The sequence below is a fragment of the Schistocerca gregaria genome, chromosome 7 (assembly GCF_023897955.1).
Source record: "Schistocerca gregaria isolate iqSchGreg1 chromosome 7, iqSchGreg1.2, whole genome shotgun sequence".
NCBI lineage: Eukaryota > Metazoa > Arthropoda > Insecta > Orthoptera > Acrididae > Schistocerca > Schistocerca gregaria.
In genome coordinates, this window is record NC_064926.1 from 487,621,280 (window position 1) to 487,649,276 (window position 27,997).

Sequence of the window (27,997 nt, forward strand, 5' to 3'; positions counted from 1 at the left end):
ATTGTGGTTGTGAATTGTGGGATTCAATATAAATTTTATCTTGTTATTAACCACAAATACTATTATGGAACATATGTATTGGTAGGAAAGAGTAAGAATCCCTTGGTCCCTGATGGGGCTACTTCAATATGTTTGGCTATAACCTATATAAAATATTTTTATTGCACTCTTCTGTAGAATAAATACTTTTTCGTCTTAGTTGCTCTTTCCCTGGAGATTATGTCAAAGGTCAAAACTAAGTGAAGTATTTTAGCAATCCTGCCTGCTGATCAAACAGAGTGAGAGATTCTTGAGTGTAAAGTATGGAGAACTCAGTTGCTTGCTTCAGGTATCCACATGCTTGTGCCATCTCAGTTTATTATCCATATGCCCAGGAACATAAAATATGGACCGTCATCCAGTAAATTACCATTGTTATTTACTTAGCTACTCGGGAATCAATTTTATTTGCTTGGAATTGCAGAGCATTGTGTTCGCTTATTGTTTCTCTCTCCACTGTCACAACATATGAAGGTAAAATGTAATACCTTTATACCCTACATATCTGTCACCTCATCTAAATTCACAACAGAGAAAGCGCCTTCTTCGCTGTTTTACTGTCGTTACTCGTTAGTATGTTCAGGCACACCAACATCAGCACTATTACGCGAACGCACCGTAATGTGAAAAGTTGAAGCAGTTAACCACGACTTATCAGAACTACGACAAAAAATGCAAAAAGCGAAAACAACATCGTCATTATACTTTTTCAATTTTAATCCTGCGATATAATTTCTTTTTTACGATTGTTAACTAGGAGCCCAATGTTTTGGTAAGCAATAATTCTTTGTTCTTAGCGAAAATAAATATTTAAATAGAGATTACAGTGTAACTACTGATTGTTAAATGTAACATGAGTAAATTCGCTGTCATTAAACACGAATATGTCAAGGTTCAAGGGACGACCATGAGAAATTTATATTTAGTCACACTGACATCGCTTGTTTTTTAACCGCAGATTGCTTCCATGTCAGCTGAAGAGTTAGCAAATGTCAACTCATACTCTTTTGTGCGTCGTTCATAAGAAAACATGTACTATCATAATTTTTGACGGAGTAAATAAATAAGTGGCAGTCAGTATCAAGAATATTTATTACAGTTTGATGTTGATGATTTAACTAGACAGACTGGGTAAGTAAAAAACGAATACAGCGTAGCTGAAACTTATTCGTCAGTTGAGTGTTTATTTATAATTTGATACTAATAACGACATTAATTGCTATTGAAATTACGTATTGATTTAATGTCAATACTTTGTCACAGTGGATGTTGTATTTGTGCATTTCGGATAACGCGCTAGTTAATTATGGCATATGTTGAACTGACTGCCGTTGATTGTAAAGAAAGTACAAGTCGCGTTGACAATTATTTAATGTGTAATCTGTGTTCTGATAGCTATTAAGATTCCTCTGTTTACAAAATAAAGAGCAATGCAGATGAGAGGTCACTCACTCGCGTTGGCAGAGTGACATGTCAAAAACTTAATACGTAAGGGAGGAATGGGGTATATTTTGTGATAAAAAATGTACATCTTTTTACTGTCACCTCGTGTACGTTAAGTAGTTATAAACGTCGCTGTTAGTAAACACAATTAAATCGTTTGTCCTGCTTGATTTTTCATGCAGACTGCTTTTATCAGGTAAACAGCCTTATGAGGAAAAATATCGTAATTTGCAGTATGTTTCTCACTCGTTGCAAAATAGTTTGGCATGACCATTACATAAAATTTGTACTTGCCGAAGATCAGAAATACTCAAATTGATTCATTCAGACATATATATTTAAGGTTTTTGTTACGTCTGATATGCTGCTTTGACAGTATTTAAATCCGCTGAAAACCAGTGTCATGCTCAAAGATAAAACACTTAGAGATGTGTATCATTTGTATCTAAGATTTGATTGCTGTAATTATTGTGTGGTTCCATTTGCCCACCTCAAGTATGGTGTACTTGTTTTGTAATATACGGAAAGTCGGCTTACTCTAATGTAACAATTAGCTTGTATTTAATTGTATGTTTATATTATAGTGAGTAAGGCACTTACAGGAAGCATGGATCAAAAAGGCCATTATCTTTGTGTGCTCTTCCTTTTCTAGAAAGTGTTGAACCAGACAATACCACACATCTTCTTTGATCCATAATGCCAAAATGGTGCACGTAAACTACTCACAAAAATTCAGTATCCATAAAATAAGTACAATAATAAGAATTATAGTTATTCTCATGATATCACATTTGTCACCATACTACCTAACCTAGACACTGGTCTGTGCTACAGATCAGTGTGTCACCACAACCTACATTCCAAAAAAATTAATATAAAAGACAAAATAGCATTGTAATTTTTTGTTTCTCTCTCTGAATTTATATTACGTGGCCCACCACACCATCATTAAAACATGGGTCAAAGCCGACATCTGACATAAGTAGGTGTAATTCAGCTCTTCATACTACTGTATGCACGGCAGAGGGTACCTCCATTGCACCGTTCATTAGGGCTTCTTCCTGTTCCATTCACATATAGAATGTAGGGAGAATTACTATCGCAACACCTCTGTGCGTGCTGTAATTAGTCTACTCTAGTATTTGCAATATCTATGAGCGCAATATGTAGTGGGTTGTCGTATATTCTTAGATTGCCCATTTTAAGCTTTTTCCGTACACATTTTAAGTAGACTTTCATGTAATAGCTTGCGTGTGTTGTTAAGTATCTATTAATTCAGGTTTTTCAGCATTTGTGTCAGGCTCCATCATATGTCGATGAAACCTGTGATCATTTGTGCTGCCCTTTTTCTCCTTTGTTTATTATCCATGGTTAGTCTCATTTGGTATTCATCACAGACCCAAGAGCAATAATGTAGGATGGCTCTCACATTTGTTTTGTTAGCAACCTTCTTTATAGAATGCTTGCATTTCCTTACTATCCAACCCATGAAGTGAAGTCTTTCACCTACTTTAAATATTATTGAGCTTAAAAGATCACTGCAGTTCATGTCCGTACAAATTATTACTCCCAGATATTTATATGAATTGGCGGAATTCCAGTTGTTGTTGTTGTTGTTGTTGTTGTTGTTGTTGTGGTCTTCAGTCTGAAGAATGGCTTGATGCAGCTCTTCATGTTGCTATATCCTATGCAAGCCTCTTCATCTCTGAGTAACTACTGTAATCTACAACCTTCTGAATCTGGTTAATGAATTTATCTCTTGGTCTCCCTCTAAGTCCCCCCCCCCCCCCCCCCCCCACACGCTTCCCTACAGTACTAAATTGCTCATCCCTTGATGTCTCAGAATGTGTCATACCAACCGATCCCTTCTTCTAGTAAGGCTGTGCCACAGATTTCTTTTTTCCCCAATTTTGTTCACTACTTCCTTATTTGTTAAGTGATCTACCCATCTAATCTTCACCATTCTTTTGTTGCACCACATTCCAAAGCTTCTATTCTCTTCTTCTCTTAACTGTTTATCATTTGTGTTTCGCTTCCATACATGACTATACTCAATACAAATACTTTCAGGAAAGACTTCCTGACACTTAAATCTGTACTCAATGTTAACAAATTTCTCTTCTTCAGAAACACCCTTCTTGCCAGTTGTAACTCAGATGTTTGTCATTTTACTGGATGTAATTATACATAAAGTGTGGCGCATAGAAACACTCAACATTTACATTAGCTTTTGAGCTCTTGCTCTTCCTTCAGCAAAAGTACACACATTCACACATCCCTGCGATGACAGCAAGATTGTCAATTAATTGAAGGCAGTTACCTGGGTAGATGGAGGTGGAAGGAAAGGGGTGGGGAAGGAAGCACAAGGTGAGGAGGGGGTAGTGGGATGGTGAGAGACAGGTATTTTGACTTGTGAAACAGTGGCTGACAACAAGAAGAAAGGAATTCAGAAAGTAGACCATTTAAGAGGTAGAAAGAGTGGGGGGAGGAAGGAGACTTGCTGAGAGGTGAAGAGGGAGAATGGAAGAATAGAAGGGTGGAAAGGGGTGGTGGGGATCTTACCAGGCAGGCTTCAAATTTTATTGAAGTTCTAATGGGTGAGCTCAGGATAGAGTAAGTTAGTGCTGGCCTGCTGTGTGTCATTACGTCAACACATCATACCACTGATGCAACAGACCTTGGAACAGGGCAGACAAAAACACAAACACTGCTGTGTAACTTAACAAGGCACTGTGAGGTAACACCGTGTAACTTCATTAACTGAACACCACTATAAAAACAGAAAGAACTGATCTCAGTGACCTAGAAGCATTATTGAAATTACCAGTGATGTATGGAATACTGACAGGTCCGATAAATGGGGACAAATGTGTTCATACAACCAGAGCCACTAAGTCATAGACACATGCTTAACTTGTTAAATAGAGAGGCTTTTGGAGCTCATGAACACATTATGTCATGCTGTCATTCTGTCTGTGTTGCTAAAACCAGAGAGCATGACAGTCTTTTGAGTTTTAGTAAAACCACGAAATGCTGGTCGATGGCAATCCTGATACTTGCATGCTGACTTGAAACACCGAGGGGCAGTCAACTGATGCGTACCAGCTGTTGTGTGCCACTGCTGTCTAATAGGACATCACGGATGGGAAGACTGGTGAGCAGCCACTGCTCCTCCACCATTGAATCTTAGTGAATGATCTGCAAGCAGACATCTTTGCACCATCCATGTGAGATGTGTCCACACAGCTTCCCGGCCAACTTGGGAGCATCTGCTGCAGTCTTGATCAAATTTCTGTGGTGGATAACTGGGGTCTAGTCCTCATAACAATGGGCATCCTGGATCACAGTTGGCAATCTCCACCTGAGCACACGACAGGCTGTCTTTGAGGGCATTAAGGTGATAGCTGCCCTGGGTCATTTCAGTACATCTGGGTGGGACACACCTTCCATGTTCTGCTACCATCGCCAGCACAGCATGTGATCATGGCACTGAACTGTGGTGGCAACACCACAACTTGTTGACAAGGCATTAGCATTCCATCATGGCATGTGCATCTGCCACTCTGAAGACATTTATATCTTTATAAACTCTGCTCCATGAAAAATTGCTATTTGAGGTAACAATGTATCACTGATGCCTCCAGACGTGCATTGGACCATTCACCCTCACTCGTCATCTGACTTCGTGATCACGACATACCACTGCCGTGTGTCGCAGCAACTAGTATCTAAAATGGTCCTCTCGTGTACTGATATTCTTGAACTGGTGTCAGAATTGGCTGTCACCTCAGCACTTCGGTGGTAATGGAGCTACATCTACAGCACCGTTTAGCAGTACCAGTGCAGTGTGTTATGATCAGTGGTATTTTTCTTTGTTTGAAGGCCTTTGGAGTTTGTTTCTGTGTTTTTGCTTTTGTCCATATCAGTTTGCAGAAACATCAGTAGCTCACAGTTAAATCAGAAAAGCCTGTTGATCTACCAGTGCAGTGCAAGGAAGTGTCGGGAAACTTCTTTAAGTCCTGAAACCTTTGTGGGCAGATGCTACCATGTACAATGGCTGTGTCATTTATGTGTGATGCTTGTAAGGGATTTGGACATATGCTTAAAAGGTTGTTTTGAATCTCATTGGGTGGTGATATGTTGGAAAGATTTGTGAGTTGTTATTGTTCGTGTTGGTGGTACAGTTTTTCTGTTTTGTTGTAATCATCAGAAGAAAATTACACAAAGTGCCTGACACAATTCTGTTACCAACGATGAGACTATTGCAGCTTTGATGGAGCAGGTAAGGTATTTTCAGGGTTGAATATCCAGCAACAGCAGGGAAAGGCATAATCATGTTGGCAGGTAGAAGCTTTACGAGCTGCAGTTCAGCAGTTAGTCAGGATCTGAGGAAGCAAAAATAATAGACCCCTTCTTTTGATCCTTCAGCAGCTTCATTAACAACACCTTTCAGTGAGTGGTTGGTCAATTGAGATTACTCTCCATGTAGGAATTTATGATTGGCAGCCAAAGAAAAGACATACATATAATACCACAAAGTTCTCAGTAAGGCAGAGACATTCCAGCATTAGCTGGTGGTTACAGGGATGTTATCAAAAGCAGAAAAGCATAATGTTTATCCAGGAAAAATTAAGTACATTAGCACAGAAACATAAGGTGGTGTAGAAACGGTTTGGGGTAGGCTCCTGAGCATTAGTGTGCAAACATAACACCTGACACAAAGTTCTGGAGGCAGAGTCATGCTGTGGGAAGCCGAAAATAGAGCATTGGACATTTCTCTAAATGGTATCCCAGCAGAGATGTCATGTAGAGTGATAATGGAAAATCCTGGGTATCTAATTGTGGCTCTTAGTGCTGCAGTGCAACTAGAGGGAGTTCACATTTCGACTAGAACACATATTGACGACGACTTTTCTGTAGAAGTGAAATATTATAAGTGGACATAAAGTTCACATGTGGAATCAGTCTCGGCCACCTGAATACTTTAAGTGCACAGGATTATGGGAAGAATAGGAAGAAAAAGCAGCGGCAACATAAGCAGCTGTTAAATGCTTCTAGCATCGGAAAGGATTCCCAATAGGCCAGGACACTGCACAAATAGGTGCACAGATGGAATGCTGCTTGTCAGGCTGTGAAAAGGCAAGGGACATAAATTTTTTGTGGACACAGATATGCACATGTTAGTTGTTGGTCTGGATCTTGTAAGCAAGAGGAGACAAGATCCTCCACACTACAAATTGCATGTAGTGGCTCATAACACTGTAGTGTCATAGGGTATGATGCGGCTCAGGGTTAGTATTGTAACTAGGGACTTCCAGGAATATATGGTTACCATACATAGGTGAAGAGTAATTTAGCAATTCTTGGGCTAGATTGTCTCAGCAGACATCATGCCAAAACAGATCTTTTGCAGTATATAGTGGAACTCGGTGTGACTTTGTTTTTGTTGAGGGATACAGCTGCAAATGAGGCAATGTTACTAGGTGCACCCCCTTGTGAAGGTGTTGCTGACTAAACTGTGAACACATGTCTAACTTTAGTTCTCATGGTTAAAGTACCAGCAGGCATGGTGAAGTTAACATGGGTTTCTGTTTATATTTGCCACGGGAAGCATTACTTGTGGTAGAGCCACTAAAGGAAAATCAAAAGTCAGATAAAATATATTGCTTGGTATGAGTTTATGGTTCCCATAAGCCTGGATAACTTCGATGTGGGGACTTGGTTAAGCTGTTGAAGGGCCTAATGATGGCTACAATGGAGGTATTAGATGAGAAGGATGTTATTAGGTCAAGTGATGGACCAGAGCTGCAAGCAAGCCATCAATGCAGCAGCTTTATGAGAAAAATTAAGTCACTTTCATGGCAATGGTGAGCAGGTAATGGAAGTTTCGTTACTATGGTCTGTGGATTTATTTAATGGAAAGGATCCTTCACTAGCAGCACCAGTTATCCAATACCATATACCTACAGGCAACAATGCGCCAGTTTATAGGAAGCCGTACTGCATAGTGAGACACCTTCCAACCCGTAATTAACATTTAGCGAAATGTGCTACAGACTACAGTGATAGTCCATGGGATGGGACGTAGATGGTTTCATTGTGCCAAAATTCAACAGATGATGCCAGGAAATATAAATTCTGTTGCAATTATCACTATCCAAATGCAAAGACTGTGGTGGATACATATCTGATTCACAATTTTACAGAAACGTTACACAACGTAGGCCAGTGCCAGTATTTTACAACAGTGAGTCTCAGAAACAGGAAACACGTGCTGGAGGTAGTCCCACAGGATAGACCAAAGACTGCTTTCATGATCCAATGGGGACATTACCAGTGTACACAAAAGTCTTTTGGGCTGAAAAATGTGCCAACTATATTCCAAAGATTATTGGGTGAGCATCTACATGGGTTAAAGCCAAAATTTTTCATGGTATATTTGGATATACACTTTCTCAAAGGGTATGCCAGAGCATGTGAAATGCTTGGAAAATGTATTCAGGAGGCTGCGATCTGCATATCTGATACTTATCATAGACGAGTGCCATTTAGCATACACACAAGTAAACTAGCTTGGACATGTGACTAGTGAAAAGGTGTTCAAACCAGTCCCACCTAACAGAGCTAATCAGCAACTTCGCAGCACCACAAACAACAAAACTGCAACAGTCATTCCTGGGTTTATGCAGTTATTAATGCAAATTCATGAAGAATTTTCACAGATCTTGGAACCCTTGAATTGTTGTTGAGGAAGGGTGTGAAATTCCACTGGTTGGCAGAATGTCAAGCAGTGTTTGAGGCACTGAAGGCAGCATTAGTTTGTGATCTGATACTAGTCTTTCCTGATTTTGGAAAGGGATTTATCCTCTCCTGTGATGCCAGCAATAGGCGGTTGGTTGTATTTTGAGCCATAACATTGGTGGGCAGGAACAACCAGGAGGGCTAATCGTAAAGGCAACTAAACAAAGTTGAGCCTATCTCTCCACCATGGAAAAGATGATGTTAGCAGAGATGTATGGGATAGTGCACTTTCATTGCTATTTATACAGATGGAAGTTTAGGCTTGGCACAAATCATGCTTCATTACAATGGTTGTTGGCTAAAAGACCTGTCGAGTTGATTATCAAGATAGGCACTGAGTTTAATTAAAAGGTGGTCCACACACCAGGCAAGAAGCACAGAAATGTGGAAAAGCTAAGCAGTAAAGTTTCAGTTCTAAATGCCCTTGGCAAAAGTTAAGTGGTTGGACTCGATATTGTAGGACCTATTAATAGGATACCCACCAGAAATAAATATGTACAGAGAAGATAATTTCTTTTAGATTCTTAAAAAAAGTGGCAATTTCTGATCAACAGGCTAGTACAGTAGCCCAGGCTTTTGTAAAAACTGGCTACTTAAATTTGCGGTACCTGATACCTTAGTTACAGATCAGGATATAAATTTTACGTCAGACTTAATGAAACGGTTATGTCATATTCATTTCATACACAGCTCGTGGCAGAACAGAATAAGTGCTCAATACAATCTCTAAAATGTTGAGTTTTTATGTTATCAGTAGTCATATAGACTGGGATAAATATTTGAATTACATAGTTTGTGTGTACTAAGTGCATACTGGTACAGTTTTCAACTTTTGAGGAATGTACAGTAGGAAAAAAAATGCTGTGCCCCTTTGATGTCATGATTCCTAAGTTACAACCAGACTGTGAATTAGTTAAGAACTCACGGACTTTGAATGTGGTCAGGAGATTGTTTGTCCTAAACATCCTTAGGTCCACTGTTTCCGATGTGATAGTGAAGTGGAAACGTGAAGGGACATGTACATCACAAAGGAGGTGGTGTTATGGTGAGGTCGTGTTTTTCATAGACAGGGTGTGAACTCCTTGTTGTTTTGTGTGGCACTATCACAGCACAGGCCTAAATTGATGTTTTAAGCACCTTCTTGCTTCCCACTGTTGAAGAGCAATACGGGGATGGCGATTGCATCTTTCAACACGATCGAGCACCTGTTCATAATACACGGCCTGTGGTGGAGTGGTTACATGATAATAACATCCCTGTAATGGACCGGCCTGCACAGAGTCCTGACCTAAATCCCATAGAACACCTTTGGGATGTTTTGGAACACTGACTTCATGCCAGGCCTCACCAACTGACATTGGTACCTCTCTTCAGTGCAGCATTCCGTGAATAATTGGCTGCCATTCCCAAAGAAACCTCCCAGCACATGATTGAACATATGCCTGCAAGAATGGAAGCAGTCATCAAGGCTAAGGGTGGGCCAACAGCATTACCGATGAAGGGTGCCACAAACTTGTAAGTCATTTTCAGCCAGGTGTCTGGATACTTTGGATCACATAGTGTGCATTAATTGGATGCACTGATAGCATCTTAGCAAAACAAAATTTCCATGGGGCAAATGTTGCAACATAGTCAACAGTACCACGAGAACCAACACCAAAATGTGGTACCTGTAAGCATTACGGCCAATAGTTTTGCCATGTTAGTGTTAGAAATTTGTGTACTTTTGTCTCAAAAGTATTTATCCTCCAGACTTGCGACCCAACATGGACAATACTTGTTGAGTGATTACCTAGCACAAATCGAGAATAATAGAATAAGGGACTTGTAATTTAGTATAACTTGTAAGAAAAGGAAATAAGGATAAATGAACATGATTATAAAAATGGGCGTAGCAAACAAAACTTTTAGAAAGATAATACAGAATTGGGAAACAATTCCTGTGAGTCAGCTCCCTCGAGCAACAAAGTTTTTCACGTTGTACATTTATGTAAGGAGATCTGTGAAGTAATGTAGAGGATAAGCAGATGCAAAATTTTGTATGAATTTTTTGAAATACTGGAGGTATGTTGCACAGCAGAATAATTTTATTTGGCAAGCTTAAAATTTTGTTAAAGTTCTAATGGGCCAGTTCGGAACAGAGCTAAGTTAGCACTGGGCAGGTGCATCAATTGTTATGTCAACATGACTTACCACTGACGTGCAACAGACCTCAGAACAGGGCATACAGAAACAAAAGCACTGTTGTGCTACTTAACCAAGGCACTGTGAGGCAGTACCATGTAACTTCACCGATAAAGTGGCCCATGAAGCCAAACATAGACAGGAAGACCTTAGGTCAGTGATCCAGAAGTATTATTGAAATTACCATGGCGAGGCAGAGTGCTGATGAGTCCAATAAATGAGGACAAATTTGCTCATTCCACCAGAGCCATTACGTCATGGACACAGGCCCGACCCATTAGAGAGGCTTTTGGACCTCAAGAACACATTATGTCTACCATTCCGTCCATCCTTGCTAGAACCATGTAGAATAACAGGCTGTTGAGTTTCAGTGAAATGACATGCTGATTGATCATGGTCATCCTGGTACTTGCTTGTTGACACCGAGGAGCAGCCAACTGATGCATACCACAGCTGTTGTCAGCCATTACTGCCTACTGGGATATCGTGGATGTGAAGATGGTGAGCAGCCAACCCTCCTTCGCTGATAGGTCTTCAAGGATGATCTGCAAGCATCTAATTTTGCACTGACTAGGTTAGCATCTGCTGCTGTCTTAGTTGATCTCTGGTGGGTGACCAGGCCTAGGCCTAGGCCTCATCACAACAGCATGTGTCCTTGGCACTGACCAGCACTTAAGATGTCACAGCTCATTGACAGGCATCAGCAGTCCATTGTGGCATGTGTGCCTATAGTTCTGAAGACGTTTATACCATTTTAAGCTGTGCTTGAGCATTAAATTTTATTATGGATAACACTGCATGGCTGATGCCTCGGAATGTGCACTGAACCATGCACCCTCAATCTTCACTTGACTTGCTGATCACAGTGTCACCCCCCTGCCTCATTTTGCTACAGTATGTTTCCCGGGGGGAAACGGGGAGTGAAGAGTGGTAGAAAAATGCAGTATATGATTGGGATGTGGAAAGAATGGCGGGGGCAGAAGAGGGAAGGAAAAACTTACTATAGGAATGTGGGAAGCAGGTTAGCAGAGCTTTAGGCCAGCTTTCCAAGCTAGGAAAGAATTTGTCATCTTTTATCCATCTTTCAGCTAATATTCATTATTCATTGGTACAAGGTAGTAACCTGAAGACTATTGAGACATATGATGCAATTAGGTCGGCTTGTGGCACAGCAGAGAACATTGTATTTAAATGTTATTCAAGTTAGAGAAAACTTGGCTAATTATAAGGAGAAACAATGAATTTGGTCCAGACAGTTTGTGTAAGGAGTGGGCCCCCACCCTCAGGAAGATAAAAATCATCATGTGTATTCTTTATTGCAGTGGTGAGGTTAAGATGAATTTGAGAATTAGCAGAAGTTGCCGTAAAAATTCTGGGTGCATCAGTTACATCTACTGCTACAGTGTGTTCCTTCGGCACTTTTAGATAGATCCACAGTGAGAGGGAGAGAACGAGCTGCAAAACTAACCCACCTCTCCTACATCTGGAAGTTGATGAATGGAGCAAATGAAGCAGGAACATGCCCTAATCCTGCTGAAGCCGAGGTAAAACCCATACTGAACGTCCAAGCAAAGACAAAATGGAAAGGAAGCCAATAATCAGTGAAGAATCAGATTCAGGAGAATCTGAGGCAGCATGAAACTGACTGGGAACAATTTTTTAATTTTTTTTGCAGAAGTATAGTATAAGTAAAAATACTACCTACAGGCCAGCTAGTTAATATAAACTGTTTTTAAACTTGAGTGTTGTTTTTGACGTAATTGAAGTAGTAGAAAGTTATGCTTTTACCCAACCACTAAAGAAGCCGATTTGCAAAAGATATTTTCCAATACAAAATATCAGCTTAATTTTTTTTTGTAAATGTCACTTATCGATTAATCTATAAAATGCTTGAATACTTGGGCGTTTATGAATTTTTGGCATTTGCCCTGGATTATATCTTGGAAAGGTGGTGGATGTGGTGTCAGGAGAACATTGGGAATGTTGGTGTATAAGGATGTTGCATCCACAGTGACCGTCAATGCATCTGGAGGTAACAGGACAGGAGCTGCAGAAAGACATGAGTGGTGTCTTGACTGTAGAATGGGAGCTCATGGATGGTAGTTTGATTTTGATCATTTGATCAACAAAGGCAGAGATTTGTACCATGGTAGCATTGCAGCCAGCCACAATGAGATGACCAGTAGGAAGATATGTGGGGATGTCCTGTTGCACTTCTGGGATGAGATCACAGCTATAAGGTTTGTATGCAGGGGTGTCAGAAATTTGATGGAGACACTTGGCCTTGTAGTCACTACAGTTCATGACCACTGTGGTGGAGCTTTTGTCTGAAGGAAGGATGATAGTTCTGATTGATTATCAGACTATGGGTAGCTGGGAGTTCCCTAGGCATGATGTGTTTGAATCACTGGGGAGGAATTTAGGAAAGGAAGGAGAGACCAGGTGCAGAGTGAGGAATTACTGAGAGGTTATCAGGGGGCGACTGGGGAGGAGGATCATGGTTGGAGGAAGGCTGGAATTGATTCAAAGAAGGTTATATGTGTAGCTTTGGTTGACTTGTCAGTGGGGCACATGGGAAAAAATGTTTCCAATGGAGAGAACAAGTAAAGGAAAAGAGGACCTTCACAAGTCAAGCATTGTTCAACTGAGGTTTTTGGGCTAAAGGCAAAGCCTTGAGAAAGTACTGAGACTTCTGCAGAGGTGAGAGTTTTGGCAAAAAGGTTGGCAACGTTGTTAGAGGATGGCTGTTCAGCAGCAGTGTGTTTCATGAAGGATGGAGCAGATTTTTGGGGATATGGAGGGTGGAATTAGTGAGCAAGGGGTGGAGTGGGGGTTTGAGGGTAGATTGAATGGGTGGAGGGGGGGGGGGTTGGATCAGAGTGGTTGGCTCTTTCTTGGCCCTAGGTAATTCCATGCGGCTGCCCAACTTGACTGTTAGCCAGTCGCACATTTTTACTATCGCATTGTATCATCATGTGTGTCTATTAATCATGATGCTTGTCAATTTGTGATCAAACTTAATTTATGACCCACTTACTCTTGTTTCTTTGAAATATTTCCTGATTTGTGCATTAACCTTCCCATATTGTTTTCTACATATAGTTAGGCATGAATGATGGCAGTCAAATTTAGCCTCGTTCTGCACTCCATCGTGCATTCTCCGATGGATGATGAGTGTTTAGTAGTGTTTTGAGCATGCTGCTGTGAATGTCATAGCCAGTGTGGACATTAAATTTGATCATAGCAAGTTTTTGTAAAGGTTTTTTATTCCATTTGTTGGGAATTGTCATCGCTGATAGTGATGGTAAGCAAGGGATGTAATCAGCAGGCTGCATGCTTTCTTCCTGCTTACCCAACTGTCTCTTGGAATTGGCAACACTGCAATCCCCGTCGGTGGCTTGACCTGTGTGGACCACCATCATTCATGGGTCACACTACAGTACCGACCATTTATTTCTGTTATAACACATCAACCATAAATTTTTACCTTCTTACTTATCAACTTTTTTAACCATTTTTTTTTACCTTTTGTCTGTCACTCCTTTTGCTTCTCAACCATCCAACCATGAATCTCTGCTCATTCTGTATCTTCCAGTTCCAGAACCCGTCCTTTGCCCTAGCAGAACTGCAAATACACATCTTCTTTCAGAAATAATGTGTGACACATGTTAGCCCACCTAATTGGCTTGGCATTAAAACTGGCCTCTTGGGGTGTCATCTACCCTACTGCAAGAACCTTCCACCAGGGGATGCCACACCTGCACTGGAATGTGGAAGCTGTCGAAATATACTGAAAACCTTACCAGAGCTTTTAATGACAGGCAGTATCTGACCCAGCTTATTCAGAAACAGATCTCCCATGCCATCTCCTCCCGTGACACCAGTAAACCTGTTAACCAGCCACTGACCACTATCACCCTGGCCTTTTGGCTCAGCCACTTCCTAGTGCAGGGCTTTGAGTACCCTCTTGCCCTGTCCTGTGATGAGGGATACGGTACCCACATCACCCAGTCTTCTGTTGCCCTTGCCCACCCAACCTACAGAATATCCTTTTCCATCCATATCCCAACCCTGCAGTCTGTGGATCACTCCCTTATGGTTGACCCAAGTGCAAGACCTGTCCCATACGCGCATCCACTACCCCCCCCACTCACAGCCCTGCACTGTAAGAAGCAGAGCCAAATGTTAAAGCACTTGTGTTTTGTATCAGCTCTGCTGCAATTTCTGTGCAGCATTCTATGTGGGTGTGACAAGTAACCAACTATATACTCACAGAATGGCCCCTACAAAACTTGAAAAACTGCGGTCTTGACCATCCAACTGCAGAACATTTGAAAACAGAGTTGAATACCTCTGCTTTTGCTTTGGTACCCTCAATTTCTGTTCCTGTCATCTATGAGTCTCTGGACATGAACTTTGGTGCCACAGGCTGTCTTTACATATGATGAATATTTGTTTGGTTTTTTTTTTGTGAAATGTTTTGATAAGGTCCTGTTACAGTTGTAATTGAAGGCTTTGTGCACAAAACTTTTGTCAATCGAACGTGTTTCTTTTAGCATTTGTCTGTCTATAGTCATGTGCTATGTTTTAAACCTGTTGTATTGTAGTCACTGTTTAATTTGAGGTTTCTTTACAGAGACTGTATTGCATGGAAAGTCACTCCCACCATTATCTGTTCTACTAAGTACAGACGCTGGTGACCCCAATATGTTATGACCACTGCTCATTGTGAGATTGAATGCTGCGTAGTGGCTTTTTGGGCTTGTAAAGCAGTTTGGCAAATGTATAAGCAGAACAAATGGAGAAACATTGTAGTGATGATAAGAGCCATGAATGATGAAAACCACTAACATAAGCAACTTTGACAAATGGCAAATTGTTTTGGCCCACCTAGGAACAAATGACTTTGCAATGGTAAAGTGTGTCACAGCCAGAGAGAACAAGTCACTCCCATTTTTTTTTTTTTTTTTTTTAAAAAGCAATTTCAATTTTTTGTGTCCTAGTTGGCAAAAATTGACACCTGTTTTCTTTGGTGGGCTGTGTCTTGAAGAAATATTGTTCTAAATAGTGGAGAATGAGTTGTACGCATAATGACGCCCTTGTTGGTGTTCTTTCTACTATTCCTCCTTTTATCATTGGAATTACTGGTTGTTGAGGTTTCAGTCTTTAATATGTTTCACATTCTTCTGTGTTACTATATAAAAGGGTGAACGTTCAGATATATATATATTCAATGTTGCACCAGGTGGTTCTACTGTTGAATCAATATGATCTTCCTGGTTTTAAAGATTTTCTTTAGACTGTCACTATGGCTGTTTATTTTTAGAATTGCTGTGGTCTGCATTTTGACTCTATAGCATTTTTTTCCCTTTTAATTTTATATCTAATTGTATCCTTCTAATTCTAAAAACTAACTGTATCATTATGCATTAAAGTGTGAAACAAAGGAAGTGGCTTAAGTTACATGTTAATGAAAATCAGGTGCATGCATACTGCTAAAAGTGTGTTTATTTAACCTGATCTGATTAGGACCTATCCTTCACTGGTCTCATGAGGGACATAATAACAAACCCTTGGGATGTGTGATACTACCTTTCTCAATTGTGACTTTGTGGTGCCTGACATGACGTTTTGCTGGTGAGACATTGGGTATGAGTGAAATCATTGCACTACATTTTGCAAGAAATGGAGGCTGCTAAGTTTGGCAAGTGAACTGTTGAAGTCATCAATAATGCCAAAGGCTTGGCTGAAGTCTAAGAAGCACATGATAGTTGCCTCTTCTGCATCCATGGACACTTTAGGTCATGTATTACATTTATTAAGGCAGAAGATGTGCTGTGATGTGTATGAAAACCTGATTGGTATTCGTCTAGTAGGTTGTTTGTGGTTGGTTAGTTTGTCAGCTGGTTGTGCATTTTATATTCTAAGGCTGTGTACAGTGCAGGAAGAATGCAAATAGGTCAGTAATTAGAGGGTTCTGTGGTAATGTTCTTTTTAGGTAGTGGCTTAACTAGTCCCAGTTTCGAGGACTTGGGAGAAACACTTGTGGTTAAGATATTCATTATAGTAGGTCAGTAATAAGATTCGTCATTTAGACATAATCCATGAGTCTCTGTTTTGTTTGTGGTTATAGATAATGAGAAATACTGGTTCAGTTCTCCATCTGGGACAATTAAGTCAGCTGCAGATTTTAATTTGCCTATACCAAGACCATACAGATTTTTCTGTAGGGCAGCTAGTCTTTTCTGTTGATGGTTAATAATGGGCATTCTTGAGTTTTGCATTTCTCACAGCTTGACTGACTCTACCCCACTTCTGTTTTAAGCTGTATGATTTTCAGGCATTGGGTGCTGTTTGTTATGCAACATCTGAGATTCACGAGTTGTTTAAGTTCTTCAGTTAGCCAGGGTGTTTCCTTCTTACTTTTCCAGTCATTAAGGGAGCATATTTGTCATAGTTGAGTAAGTTTGTTAGTAAATCCATGCAGTTTAGGATTTATGTCAGAAAGTGAATCCAAGACAACTCCCAAACTATTTCTTGCTCCTCTGTTTTAAGTTCAGATAAATTAATGCATTCAAAATCTCAGCTGGTAGTCAGTTGTGGTTTCTTTCTGGGACATTCAAGTGAGTACGTCATGAAAATTATGTCATGTGCAGATATTTGAGAGGTACAAATTAATCTGGAGGTTTTATTGCTAATATATTTATGAGTGTATGATGGGTAGGAGCAATATGAAGTAATGACACATTGGAAAGAAGCACTTGCATAAATTTTGCAGTGGAAGGACTTTTTATAGAAAATTTGTTAGTGTCATAGCTATAATTATATGCTCGTACGTCAAGACTTGAAAGAGCAGTTTCATAGAAAGCAAACCCATCTACTTTAGAAGGTTTGTAGAGGACACTTTCTGTTAAAGGAATTGACCTTTATGAAAATGTGTTCCACTTGTTTACCTTCATTATTGTTGGATGTGTGTAGCACAGTGAGTCATAAGAGTGTACATATGCCCCTGCTCCACTTTCTCATCTGTTACATCTGCCATGTCTCAGAAAGAGGTAGCTGTGTATATTTACTGTACTTGGAGTAATATTTGGTTTGAGCCAGGTCTCAACAGAAGTACTACATGGATGTCTATGTCTTGAACTATACAGTGGAACTCATTTATGATGAGCAGCCAGAGATCGGACATTTGCATATGCAATGTGGAGGAAAATACTTGTTCTTTTTGGCTATTTGAGAAAGAAGTTAAGGTTAGATAACATGGTATTTAGAACCTTTTTGTATGAGTGTCATTGTCAGTCACAACACAAATCTGTACTGTGTAGGAATGTTAGTTTTTGTGATTCATTGTTTTTATTTTTATCTCAAGATTTTCTCTTGTATTCATTCGACTTAAAATAGCTGTCATCATTTGTTGACAATGAGCTTTATTAATATTTTTGTTGTTGGCTATGTAGTAGTTGTTTGTGTTAAAATGGTAAGTGAGAGAGAGAGATATTAAAGAGTTGTTTTATTTTCATTTTACAGAAATGGACTGTGAGGAATTCTCTCTCCCAGATATTGACATGGAGCAACCAGTACTAGATGAGTTTCCTGATTCTGCCAGTAAATGTGTAGAAGTGTGGACAGAAAAGCTTGAAAAGGGCATACTGTCCTGTGCTCACTTTAAAGAACACTGGCGTATATACGTGCCGAGGATATATAGTCCAGATCCTAAGGGAAATTGTTTGGACTTCAACTACGATGAAGCAAAGGCCCAAGAAATTTTATTTCAGCCTCTAGAAAGATTCATCTGCAATGGGGACCCTCAAGAAGTTTTTAGTGCACTAACACAGACAGCAAATCGATCAACTGTATGTGGTAGAGTCTTCAAAATAGGTGAGCCGACATACAGCTGCAGAGAGTGTGGTATGGACTCAACATGTGTTCTCTGTGTTGACTGCTTTAAACAGTCAGCTCATCGTAACCACAAGTATAAGATGGGAACCTCTGGCGGTGGTGGATGCTGTGACTGTGGAGATACGGAAGCCTGGAAAAGTGAACCTTTCTGTGATATACATGCTGCTGGTTCTCAAGCAGGGCAAGAACCTGTCAAGTGCTTACCAGATGATATGGCAGAAAGAGTACGTGCAACTTTCAGTGCTGTTCTCAAATATGCATATCAGTTGTTGACTGTGGAACATCTGAGAGTGCCTTCAGATTTGAGCATTAAGGAATCAGAAGAAGGAACATTAGGTCTCTTTGACACTGACACTCACTGCACTGTTCTCTATAATGATGAGACTCACACCTTCGAACAAGTGATTACTACTTTGTCGAGAGTTATCAAATGTTCACAGAAAGATGCTATAGATTATGTGACGAACATAGACAGAGAAGGTCGTGCTGTTGTGAAGTGTTCCACTTTTCCACATTGCAAAGAACTGAAAGCAGAAATTGAGCGTTTTACTGCACGCCACGGAAACAGACCTTTGAAAGTACTTGTTGTGCATGCTCATGTAATTGCTCATCAAGTATTTGCAATGGAGCTTTTAGAGTGGTTACAAAAAATTCTTGGCTATGGGGAAGGCTTCCGTGTGGTTTTCAGTGAGGTAGCACTAGAGCTTGACCATCAGGAATCTTCAATAATAGAGGGCATTTTGGTCAGAGATTCCCATTTGTGGAAATCTGCACGCACTCACTGGCACCGTCTTATTATTTCTGGACTCCTGATGGAGTATGAGAGCAAAAAGGCATTTGCTAAACTCTTCACAAAGACATACAACGTTGTCCTCAAAGACTTCATGCGAGATGATCACGATCACGCATTTTCTATTGCCTCTATGTCAGTGCAGGTCTTTACAGTCCCTACATTGGCTCATTATCTCATAGCAGAGGAAGATGTTCTGTATATCCTGTTGAATGCTTTTATATCGGAATGCGTCCGTAAATGCAACAAAGCAGGGAAACTAGAATTTGAAAGAAATTCATCAAATGGTACTTTCAAACGTGCCCAGTTCATACTTTATGACTTGCGTTATCTCCTGAGTGCAAAGCCAACTGTATGGACAGATGAGCTACGTAAGGGATTCCTTCACGGTGTTACGTACTTGCTTAATCTGTTATCAATGATGCAAGGAATGGACCAGATAACCAGGCAAGTTGGACAGCATATGGAGTATGAACCTGAATGGGAATCAGCTTTCAATCTCCACATTAAACTTGCACATGTAATAACATTGGCTCTGGAATGGTGTGGTACAGACAGAACAGTTCTGATAAAAGCCTACAGAGCTACTCTAAAAAAATTGCACGATCCCTCTCAAGTTGGAGAGGTGCGGGAGTTGGCCGATCACAGTGCACCGTGTTTAATTTATGATGTATCTCAGCAGCCAGTCTCTATACATCTACCATTATCTCGTTTTTTAGCTGGCTTACATCTTCATTTGGAGAAATTTGGTTTAGAATTTAGAAGTAATGAATTCAAGAATATACCTAAACCAACTCCAGAACTAATTATTGAACCAGTACTAAGAACACAGGTAATGATTTCTCAAGTGCACGCTGGAATGTGGCGTCGCAATGGTTACTCTCTTTTGAATCAGCTTTATTTTTACCACAATGTCAAGTGCCGATCGGAGATGTTGGACAGGGATATCATATTGTTACAGGTGGGAGCATCATTGATTGAAAGCAATGAATTCCTCATACATTTGCTCAATAAATTCAATCTCTTAAACTGGGCAAATCCTCAGTTTGAAACAAATATCCTCAGAAACCCAGAGGAGGATAGTATGAGGCAGACAATAAATTTAGTTGAAGAGTTCCTTGGCCTTCTTATAACAATTGTTAGTGAAAGGTACACACCTGGTGTTGGTAAAGTTACAGAAGATGACAAAATAAAAAAAGAAATAATCCAACAGCTGTGTATAAAACCACTGCCACATTCTGAGCTAAACAAAACTCTCCCTGAGGATGTCAACCATGAAACTGGGATGGAACGGGTAATTGATCAAGTTGCAGTGTTTAAAAAGCCTGCACAGGGAACAGGGAAAGGTGTGTATGAGCTGAAACCTGAATATTATGATCAATATGATGTTTTCTTTTACCACTATACAAGAGAAGAATTGTCAAAGTCAGAAGAAGCCCAGAGGAAGAGGAGGAAAGCTCTTGGAGAGTTGGAATGCTGTCCTCCTCCTGTTCTTCCACCACTCAGTGAAGCTTTTATGATGATGGCAAATCTGTTGCAATGTGATGTAATGCTGCACATTATGAAAACTGTGTTGGAACGTAGCATTAATCTTAGAGCAAGAAGTTTTTCAGAAGCTCAGCTCCACAAGGTGCTTCACCTCGTAGGTTACGCTTTGCACGAAGAAGAACAGAAGCATTACCAATATATGGTATTTGTTGAACGTGCAGAGAAGTGGGGACTTGAAAACCTAATTGAAGAGTTGTGTGGTAGTGCAAGAGTTGAGGCGCACAAAGATTTGCTACAGTGGACACTAGGAAAGTATAGGCAAGTTGCTGCAGCTCGCAAACTTGGTCACGTACAACCTGCACCTCAACCTCAGCATCAAGAGGGGGTAGGTCAGGCAGAAGATTCTGCAAATGAGGAAAAGGAATGGAGAGCAAAAATGGCAGCTCAGAAGAGGGCAAAAATAATGGCCCAGATGACAGCAATGCAAAAGAACTTTATGAAGGAAAATGCCAAGTTATTTGAATCAGCTCTTGCAGAGAGCTCTTCACAAAAAGAAAATGTGGAAATGTTCATGGATGTTTCAGAACAGTCAGAATGTCAGCCCATTGCCCTAGGACCGAAACAGACAACACGGGCAACAACGGACCGCACACATACTTGCATTTTATGTCAGGAAGATCAGACAGTTTCTGCTGGTGGACAAGCACTTGTTGTTTCTGCTTTTGTTCAAAAATCAACAGTACTCTGTACTCACAGGGGACTGTCTGAAGAATATCTGGAAAAAATGTCCGAGCCTTTATTTCTCTCAGCTTCTATTGGGCCAGCTCCATTTACTGGCACTTGTGGTCACGTAATGCACAGTAATTGCTGGGAAAAATACTTTGAGAATGTCCTGGCCAAAGAGTCGCGACGACCGTATCGGCTCCGGCAGCCAGCAAGCTTTGACATTGAGAAACAGGAATTTCTGTGCCCACTTTGTGAGTGTCTCAGTAATACACCGTGCCCACTTGTTCCTCCTGTTGGATCTCTAATATCAAATTCACAAGCTGCTTTGACAAATTTATCATTTGAAAAATGGATCTCAGGTTTGCACCTTGCTTTAAAATACAAGAAAAAGATTAGCAAGACATTAAGAAGTATGGAGAAAAAACAAACTGATTCAGCAAGTGACAGTGGAGGTGGAACTGGTGAAGGTGGAGAGGAAGAAGAGGAGGATGTACAAGTCATGGAATCACTTTACTACACGTGCCCAATCCACCAGGTTGTTGTTGAACTTGGGGAAGATGGAGAAGCATTTGCATCACTATTTTCACGTAATAACCTGAGGACTGAGTTTTCAGAAAATCTGTCTACATTCATATTACTGTTTGCACAAGCCACTTTCACTAAAAGTCTGGGTTCACACCCTAAGTATGGTGATTCAAGGATTGTTCTGATGGCATGGAAATCTTGTGCATACACAGTTCATGCTATGGAATGTCTTCTCAGAGATACTGGCAAGCCATTGCTTGGTGATCTATCGTCAAGACAGCAAGACTGCCTGGAAGGTCTGATTCGTCTTGTAGCAGTGCTTGGAACGACGTGGAAGTTTCCAGATATGATAAGCAGCCATGCTTTGAGATTACTTACAATAATTTTAGAAAGCCCGCATGATGAACCTTGTATCCTTGACTGGGATACATTTGGTGTGCTTTTACCTTTGACGTTGTCACTATCCAGTTTGTTTTTAACTGATGGTGCTGTTCCTATTCCTACTGGGGGTTTGCAGGAGCTATATATTTTTCGACTTATGTTGTTGTGTAACATTGTAAAAGTACTGTTAACCAATGATTTTGAAACCACTGAAATGAGCATGGAAGTAGAGGGTGAACCAGACGAAACTGAAAAGCTCATTGGTTTTATTACGGATGTCAGAAGAGCTGCTGGAATTGCATCAGAAACTAATATTCAAGTAAAGGCAGTATGCAGACTTGTGCAGGAAGCATGTATACCATTTCTGCGTTGTTGTGTCCTGTTTTACCATTTCTTGACTGGCGTTCCAGCTCCACAGGTGTTGCTGGAGGTTGGTGGAGACACTTTTGATAATATGTGCACTTATCTTGGATTGAACATTACACTTTCAGAACTGGTATGTGGAGATGTGAACAGAGACTTGGCTGTGCGATGGTGTCAACATCCGAAGGTGCAGCAGTACCTGTCTGGAGCATCAAAGTATCCATTTGTTAAAGTTCCTCAGCCGGTAAACCAACTCATTTCTTTGCCTGTTGATTACAGTGAATTAATCAACACTGTTTCACTCTTCATTTGCCCAAACAGTGACCGTGAAGATTCTCGTAATCCAACTATGTGTCTAGTGTGTGGTGACATGTTGTGCTCACAGAGTTATTGCTGTCAAACTGAACTGAATAAGACATTAGTTGGTGCATGCACTTACCATGCACACGAATGTGGTGCAGGAGTCGGTATTTTTCTTCGTGTACGTGAATGTGAAATTTTGTTACTGGCCAGTCCCAATCGAGGATGTTTCATGTCCCCACCCTATTTAGACCAGTATGGTGAGACAGATCAGGGATTGCGAAGAGGTAACCCATTGACATTGTGCCCTGAGAGGTACAAAAAATTACAATTGTTGTGGTTGAGTCATGGTATCTACGAAGAAATTACTCGACACTTGGAGTCTACAACTAATATTGTTACAACACAGTGGCAACATCTTTAGTCACTTAGATTATTGTTGTTTATGGAGGTCATTGTTAAACTTCTGTCAAGTATTAATATCTCATTCACTATGAATTTTTCCACATTTCATAAACTATATTGCCATGCAACCAAAATTAGCAGAATGTCATTTTAAAAAATACTGTTCTTCTGTTTCATGAAGTTCTTTTGATGTTATTCATTATATGACTGTTTGGAACTGTAATGTATTTTTAATTTGATTTCCAGGTGTATATAATTTTGTTCTTAAAGAACAAAAAAATCTTTGGAGGCTGTAAGAAGGAATTGTACAGAATAGTAAATAGTAATTAATTTTTTACTTAGAAGTGTCTAGTTAATGAGTTCATTTTTTTGTTTCTTTTTCTGGATTGTTTCTTGTCTTAAATTGTTTGTAGTGTCTGCTGTGATACTCTCGCCATCATTAGAAATGAGTTATAACTGTTTTACAGTATTTATTAATGCACCTCTTAACAACGAACGCTGCCACATGAAGATGCGTGAATAATGAGAGACTTGTCATGGCAGTGTTAAATGGTATAGTTTTCTAGGAGATTTTAAACCCTTTTTACATATTCTATTTATTGCAGAGATGTGAGCAGCTGCAAATAATTCTGAAATATCATTCACCAGATGCTCAGCATATCTTTTGAAGATATACCAAGTACCTCTATAGTATTTTCTAGTTACATGTACATATTGATAACGTGTACAGTACAATAATTGACAAAATGTAAATAAATATGAAACATGATACATGGTCAAATATTATTGAGAAAACTATATTGTTTGGTGGTGATGGTAAACTGAAATTTCAGTTGTATCATCCCCAGCACATGGTGTGGATTAGTAACCTGAAAAGTCTTTCACATTATTTTTTAGTGGAGTTAATGTGATGTGCATTGGAAAATTGGTTACATAGCTTACAGGTGGTTTAAACTGTCTAGATTATATTGCTCATGTGTGGAATGTTTAGTTTGAAAGCCAATTTCATGGTCAGCATTTTCCAGTACAATACCCTGTTTGCTTGTTATAAACATGTACAGTGATTATTGATCTGATGGCTGCATTGAAACTAATAGTAAGTGAAACATAGGTTTTTGGTTGTACTTACTGTGCAAGTATGATTCGGTATATTTCGCTGGAAGTGTTGAACTAAAACAGATCTCAAACTGTGGTTAAAACCATTCATAGAGGGCTGAAACTCAGGATTCGTTATTTTGGAATTGTACTGAATAATTGCATAATATTTAACTTTGCTATGTGTTAGTTGAAATTATGTTATTTGTTGACAGATTGTAATATAAACATGTATTCTTTTTTGTTATGGAGCTTACAATGAGATTTTTGCCTAGTTAATGAATTCTTGTAAAAACAAACATTTCTTGGACATAGTTCACGGAGATATGGCAGAAGTTTCTGAAAGCAAATATTTTATTCTATGTTTTATGAACTTCAGAAGTTACAAAGATAGAATACAATGCAGAACACAGGGTCAGTGGACACAACAAACTGAAGAAATGAATAAAATATTGCTAGAGAGATGGCAGCTACTGTATTTGATTGAATAGCTACAGCAAATAAAAATAGATAGGAATTTTGTGTGGGTGTGGAAAGGAAGTAGATAAATCAAAAATTAGTTTGAAAGTATGACAGCAAAAGAAAAAGGCAGAAAGGGGTGGGAACTACAGAATTGGTCATGGAAGTAATGTTTTGTTGAGTGTGCAGTGAGTTCCATTGTGTTGACACCATTGTAAAATGCCTATGAGAACTTCCAAAGGAACTGCTGCACAGTGCATATTGTTTCTTAAATGGCTAACACGCAGTATTACAGTGGATGTGGCTGCATGACTGAAAGCAAAAGATATGAGGCATTTTTTGCATAATGAATTTTCATATGTATGTGAAGTAAATGGTTCTGGAGGTACAATAATTGCAAAGAAGGGTTGTTGGGTTGTGACATGCCCTAGAAACTATTGAGAGAATCTTAGTGACATTAAACTTCCATTTTGAAGAACTTTGAGGGAATCTGTCATATTGAAGTGACTAGCTTGCTTATTCCATCCAAAAATTGTGAAAAATAATGCCCTGACATTTTGAAAGGCTGCTGAGATAAAACATCCAGTTTCAGGGAGCTATTTGCATTCTATTGGTGTTTATTCACAAAATAGCTTTATATTAGGATCTGCCACTGACTTTTCAGTTTGGAAGGGGGTGGGAGTGTATACGAAAAAGGGTGTGCAACAAGAGCTGCTTACACCCACATAGATTATTATTTTCAGTTTCATTCTCCCAGCAGAAATATTTCTGCTGCAGTGCCACTGGCTATTTTTTGATTATCTTTGAATTTGTTTTGACTGCTGCATTGTGTCTGACATTACAGATTAATGCTTTTTTTTTTATCACAGACTCAGAATTAGTTTACAGCTTTCTCTGACAGAGGGCATATGTATTTTATTTTAAAGATAAATATACTGTTAATGAGTTATTAGTAATTATTCCAAACTACTTTTCAGTCTTGAATTAGTTGAGAAAGGTCCAGATAAGTAAGTTTCGTTCAGCAGTGAAAATCTTCAGTTCTGTGTAAAAGCATGTAGAAATCACAAACATCAGACAACTGCACCACAGCTATGCAATCACAATATTCATATAATCAAAATATGACTCATTCCGACTTAAAACTCGTGTAAAACAACAGTTCAGTAAAATCCAACCCATGTTGTGACTGCCCAAGATTATGATATGCAATTATTTTTATCAGTTACAGCTCTGAGAAGGTATAAATGATTACTAGTGATTTCAACCATCAGAAGCCATCTTCAGATTTGTAAATCATAAAAGCGAAATATGTAGTAGCTCATTTTGTATATTTCTCCCTTTACTTGGATATGGGAAGGCCTGGTGGAATTTCTAAGGAAACCTAACAACTCGACAGATAGTAGAGGTACGAAGTCACTGAAAGGCACATCAAAAAGACTTTGAAGGTGGCCTGTAATGGCTGAAATTAGTTATGATCAATTTTACCTTTTTTCAGCTATGACTGACATAAACATTATCATCATCATACATCCTAGCCAAAATAGAAATTTTGTGCAGACACTCTATTATCCATTCAGTCTGTTTTTGTTGTTCCCTGATATCCATGATGTTTGCCTAACACATTTCTCATACTTCTGTGACAGTGCCTTTTACATAATGTGATTAGTTGTCTCAAGCAGTTGCCAGTCAGAATCAGCAATGTTTCAAGAGAAAAAATATTTATAAAGCTGGGTATATTGTTCAACATTGTTTGAGCAAAGCTATAAGGAACACACTACTGTTGTGTGACCACCAAAAGACTCTGGAAGAATGAGTGTGGTAGTGTATACTTCCAACACAAACTACTTTGTTAATGAATGTAGTTTTTTTGTAGAACAGGAGAAATTGGAATGCATTTTTATAAGCTTAGTTTTCAGTTTCACGTTGCTTTCTAAGTATTTACTATATACCTGGTGCTTTTTTTATGATTTCATTTATCAACTTTTGTATTCTTATAATTCTCTATATATTGGCATTTGTTCTTTATCCTTTCGTCTTCTCTCTTCCTTTTCAATACATTTAATGCTATAGTGTGCGTTATTCACGATCACTGGTCTTCTGCATTGAATCATTATCTCCTCTGACATGAAATGTATCACACTTTATCGATAATACTACTGTTCATCTTGATACTCAAGCACATTAAAAATATAAAACATCTGTTTAAAAGGTCAGTTGATGGATGCAAAAGACTAGCTTCCAGAACCATCCACTAGAAGACAGAAAAGTTTGGTATAGTGGGAGTACTTAAGAATAAAAGTTGTCCACAACTCCAAATCAAGAGACAGATGAAGACAGGGTGAGAGGAAAGTCCATATCCCTCTTCTCTCTCCCTTTGTAGTATTTGATGACAATACTACTTATCATTGAATAATTTGATGTTCTGCAATCTTACCTTATCTTTTGCTTGATGACAGAAACTGTCTGCTGCTGCCTAATAAGCAAATGCTATTTGTATCTTGTTTTTGATGTAATTTAACTTGAGGGATTCTTTTCCTTTACATTTTGTGTTCATGACATTTGAGTTTTGAGCAATCTATTTTTCAGTCTGTCATTTTTCCCTACCATTCTGCCTTCTAACAGCCCCTATTACTGTCCTTTTTTGCCCAGTGTCCTCATGACTGTCAAGTAGTTTTAAACTGATTAAGTATGAAATCAATGTGATCTTATCAGTAACATGTTTATGGGCTTTATGTTAAAGAAAATTTTGTTCCTGATTTATGCCATTCAACAGTAGTTTGTGTATAAAAATAGTTAACTGTGCCAGTACTGGTATTATTTGCAATTCATTGTGTTTAAAAAGAAAGAAGCTGTCCCTAGGAGACTTGCCATCCGAATTTTCATCTCATTTTTTTCTCATTCTAGCTGTGTCTGGTTCCACTCTAGTTACTTGTGTTCTCTTTGTGTTCCATTAATTTAACTTTTCTGTAATTTATTTAGTTGCCTGTACATAGTTGCCTGTTATTTGTTAATATAAAATATTTGTATTCTTCATTGTTGAAATTTTATTTACTGCGTGATAAATAAAAACTGTTGTAATTATTCTGAGCTATTATTTCT

At 39.2% G+C, this 27,997-nt stretch overlaps 1 protein-coding gene across 2 annotated transcripts; it reads left to right on the forward strand.

The window, feature by feature from the left end:
- Window positions 1-624: 624 nt before the first annotated feature.
- Window positions 625-27,979, forward strand: LOC126282152 (E3 ubiquitin-protein ligase UBR2). 2 transcript variants are annotated; one of them, XM_049981665.1, is made up of 3 exons: window positions 625-811; window positions 998-1,170; window positions 17,995-27,979. In XM_049981665.1, exon 3 carries the CDS (start codon window positions 17,997-17,999, stop codon window positions 23,361-23,363), a length of 5,367 nt encoding a protein of 1,788 aa, XP_049837622.1. In that variant the 5' UTR covers window positions 625-811; window positions 998-1,170; window positions 17,995-17,996; the 3' UTR covers window positions 23,364-27,979. The 2 variants fall into 2 exon arrangements, with proteins under 2 accessions (XP_049837622.1, XP_049837623.1); XM_049981666.1 differs by lacking the exon at window positions 625-811 and having other exon boundaries at window positions 818-1,170.
- The last annotated feature ends 18 nt before the right edge of the window (window positions 27,980-27,997 follow it).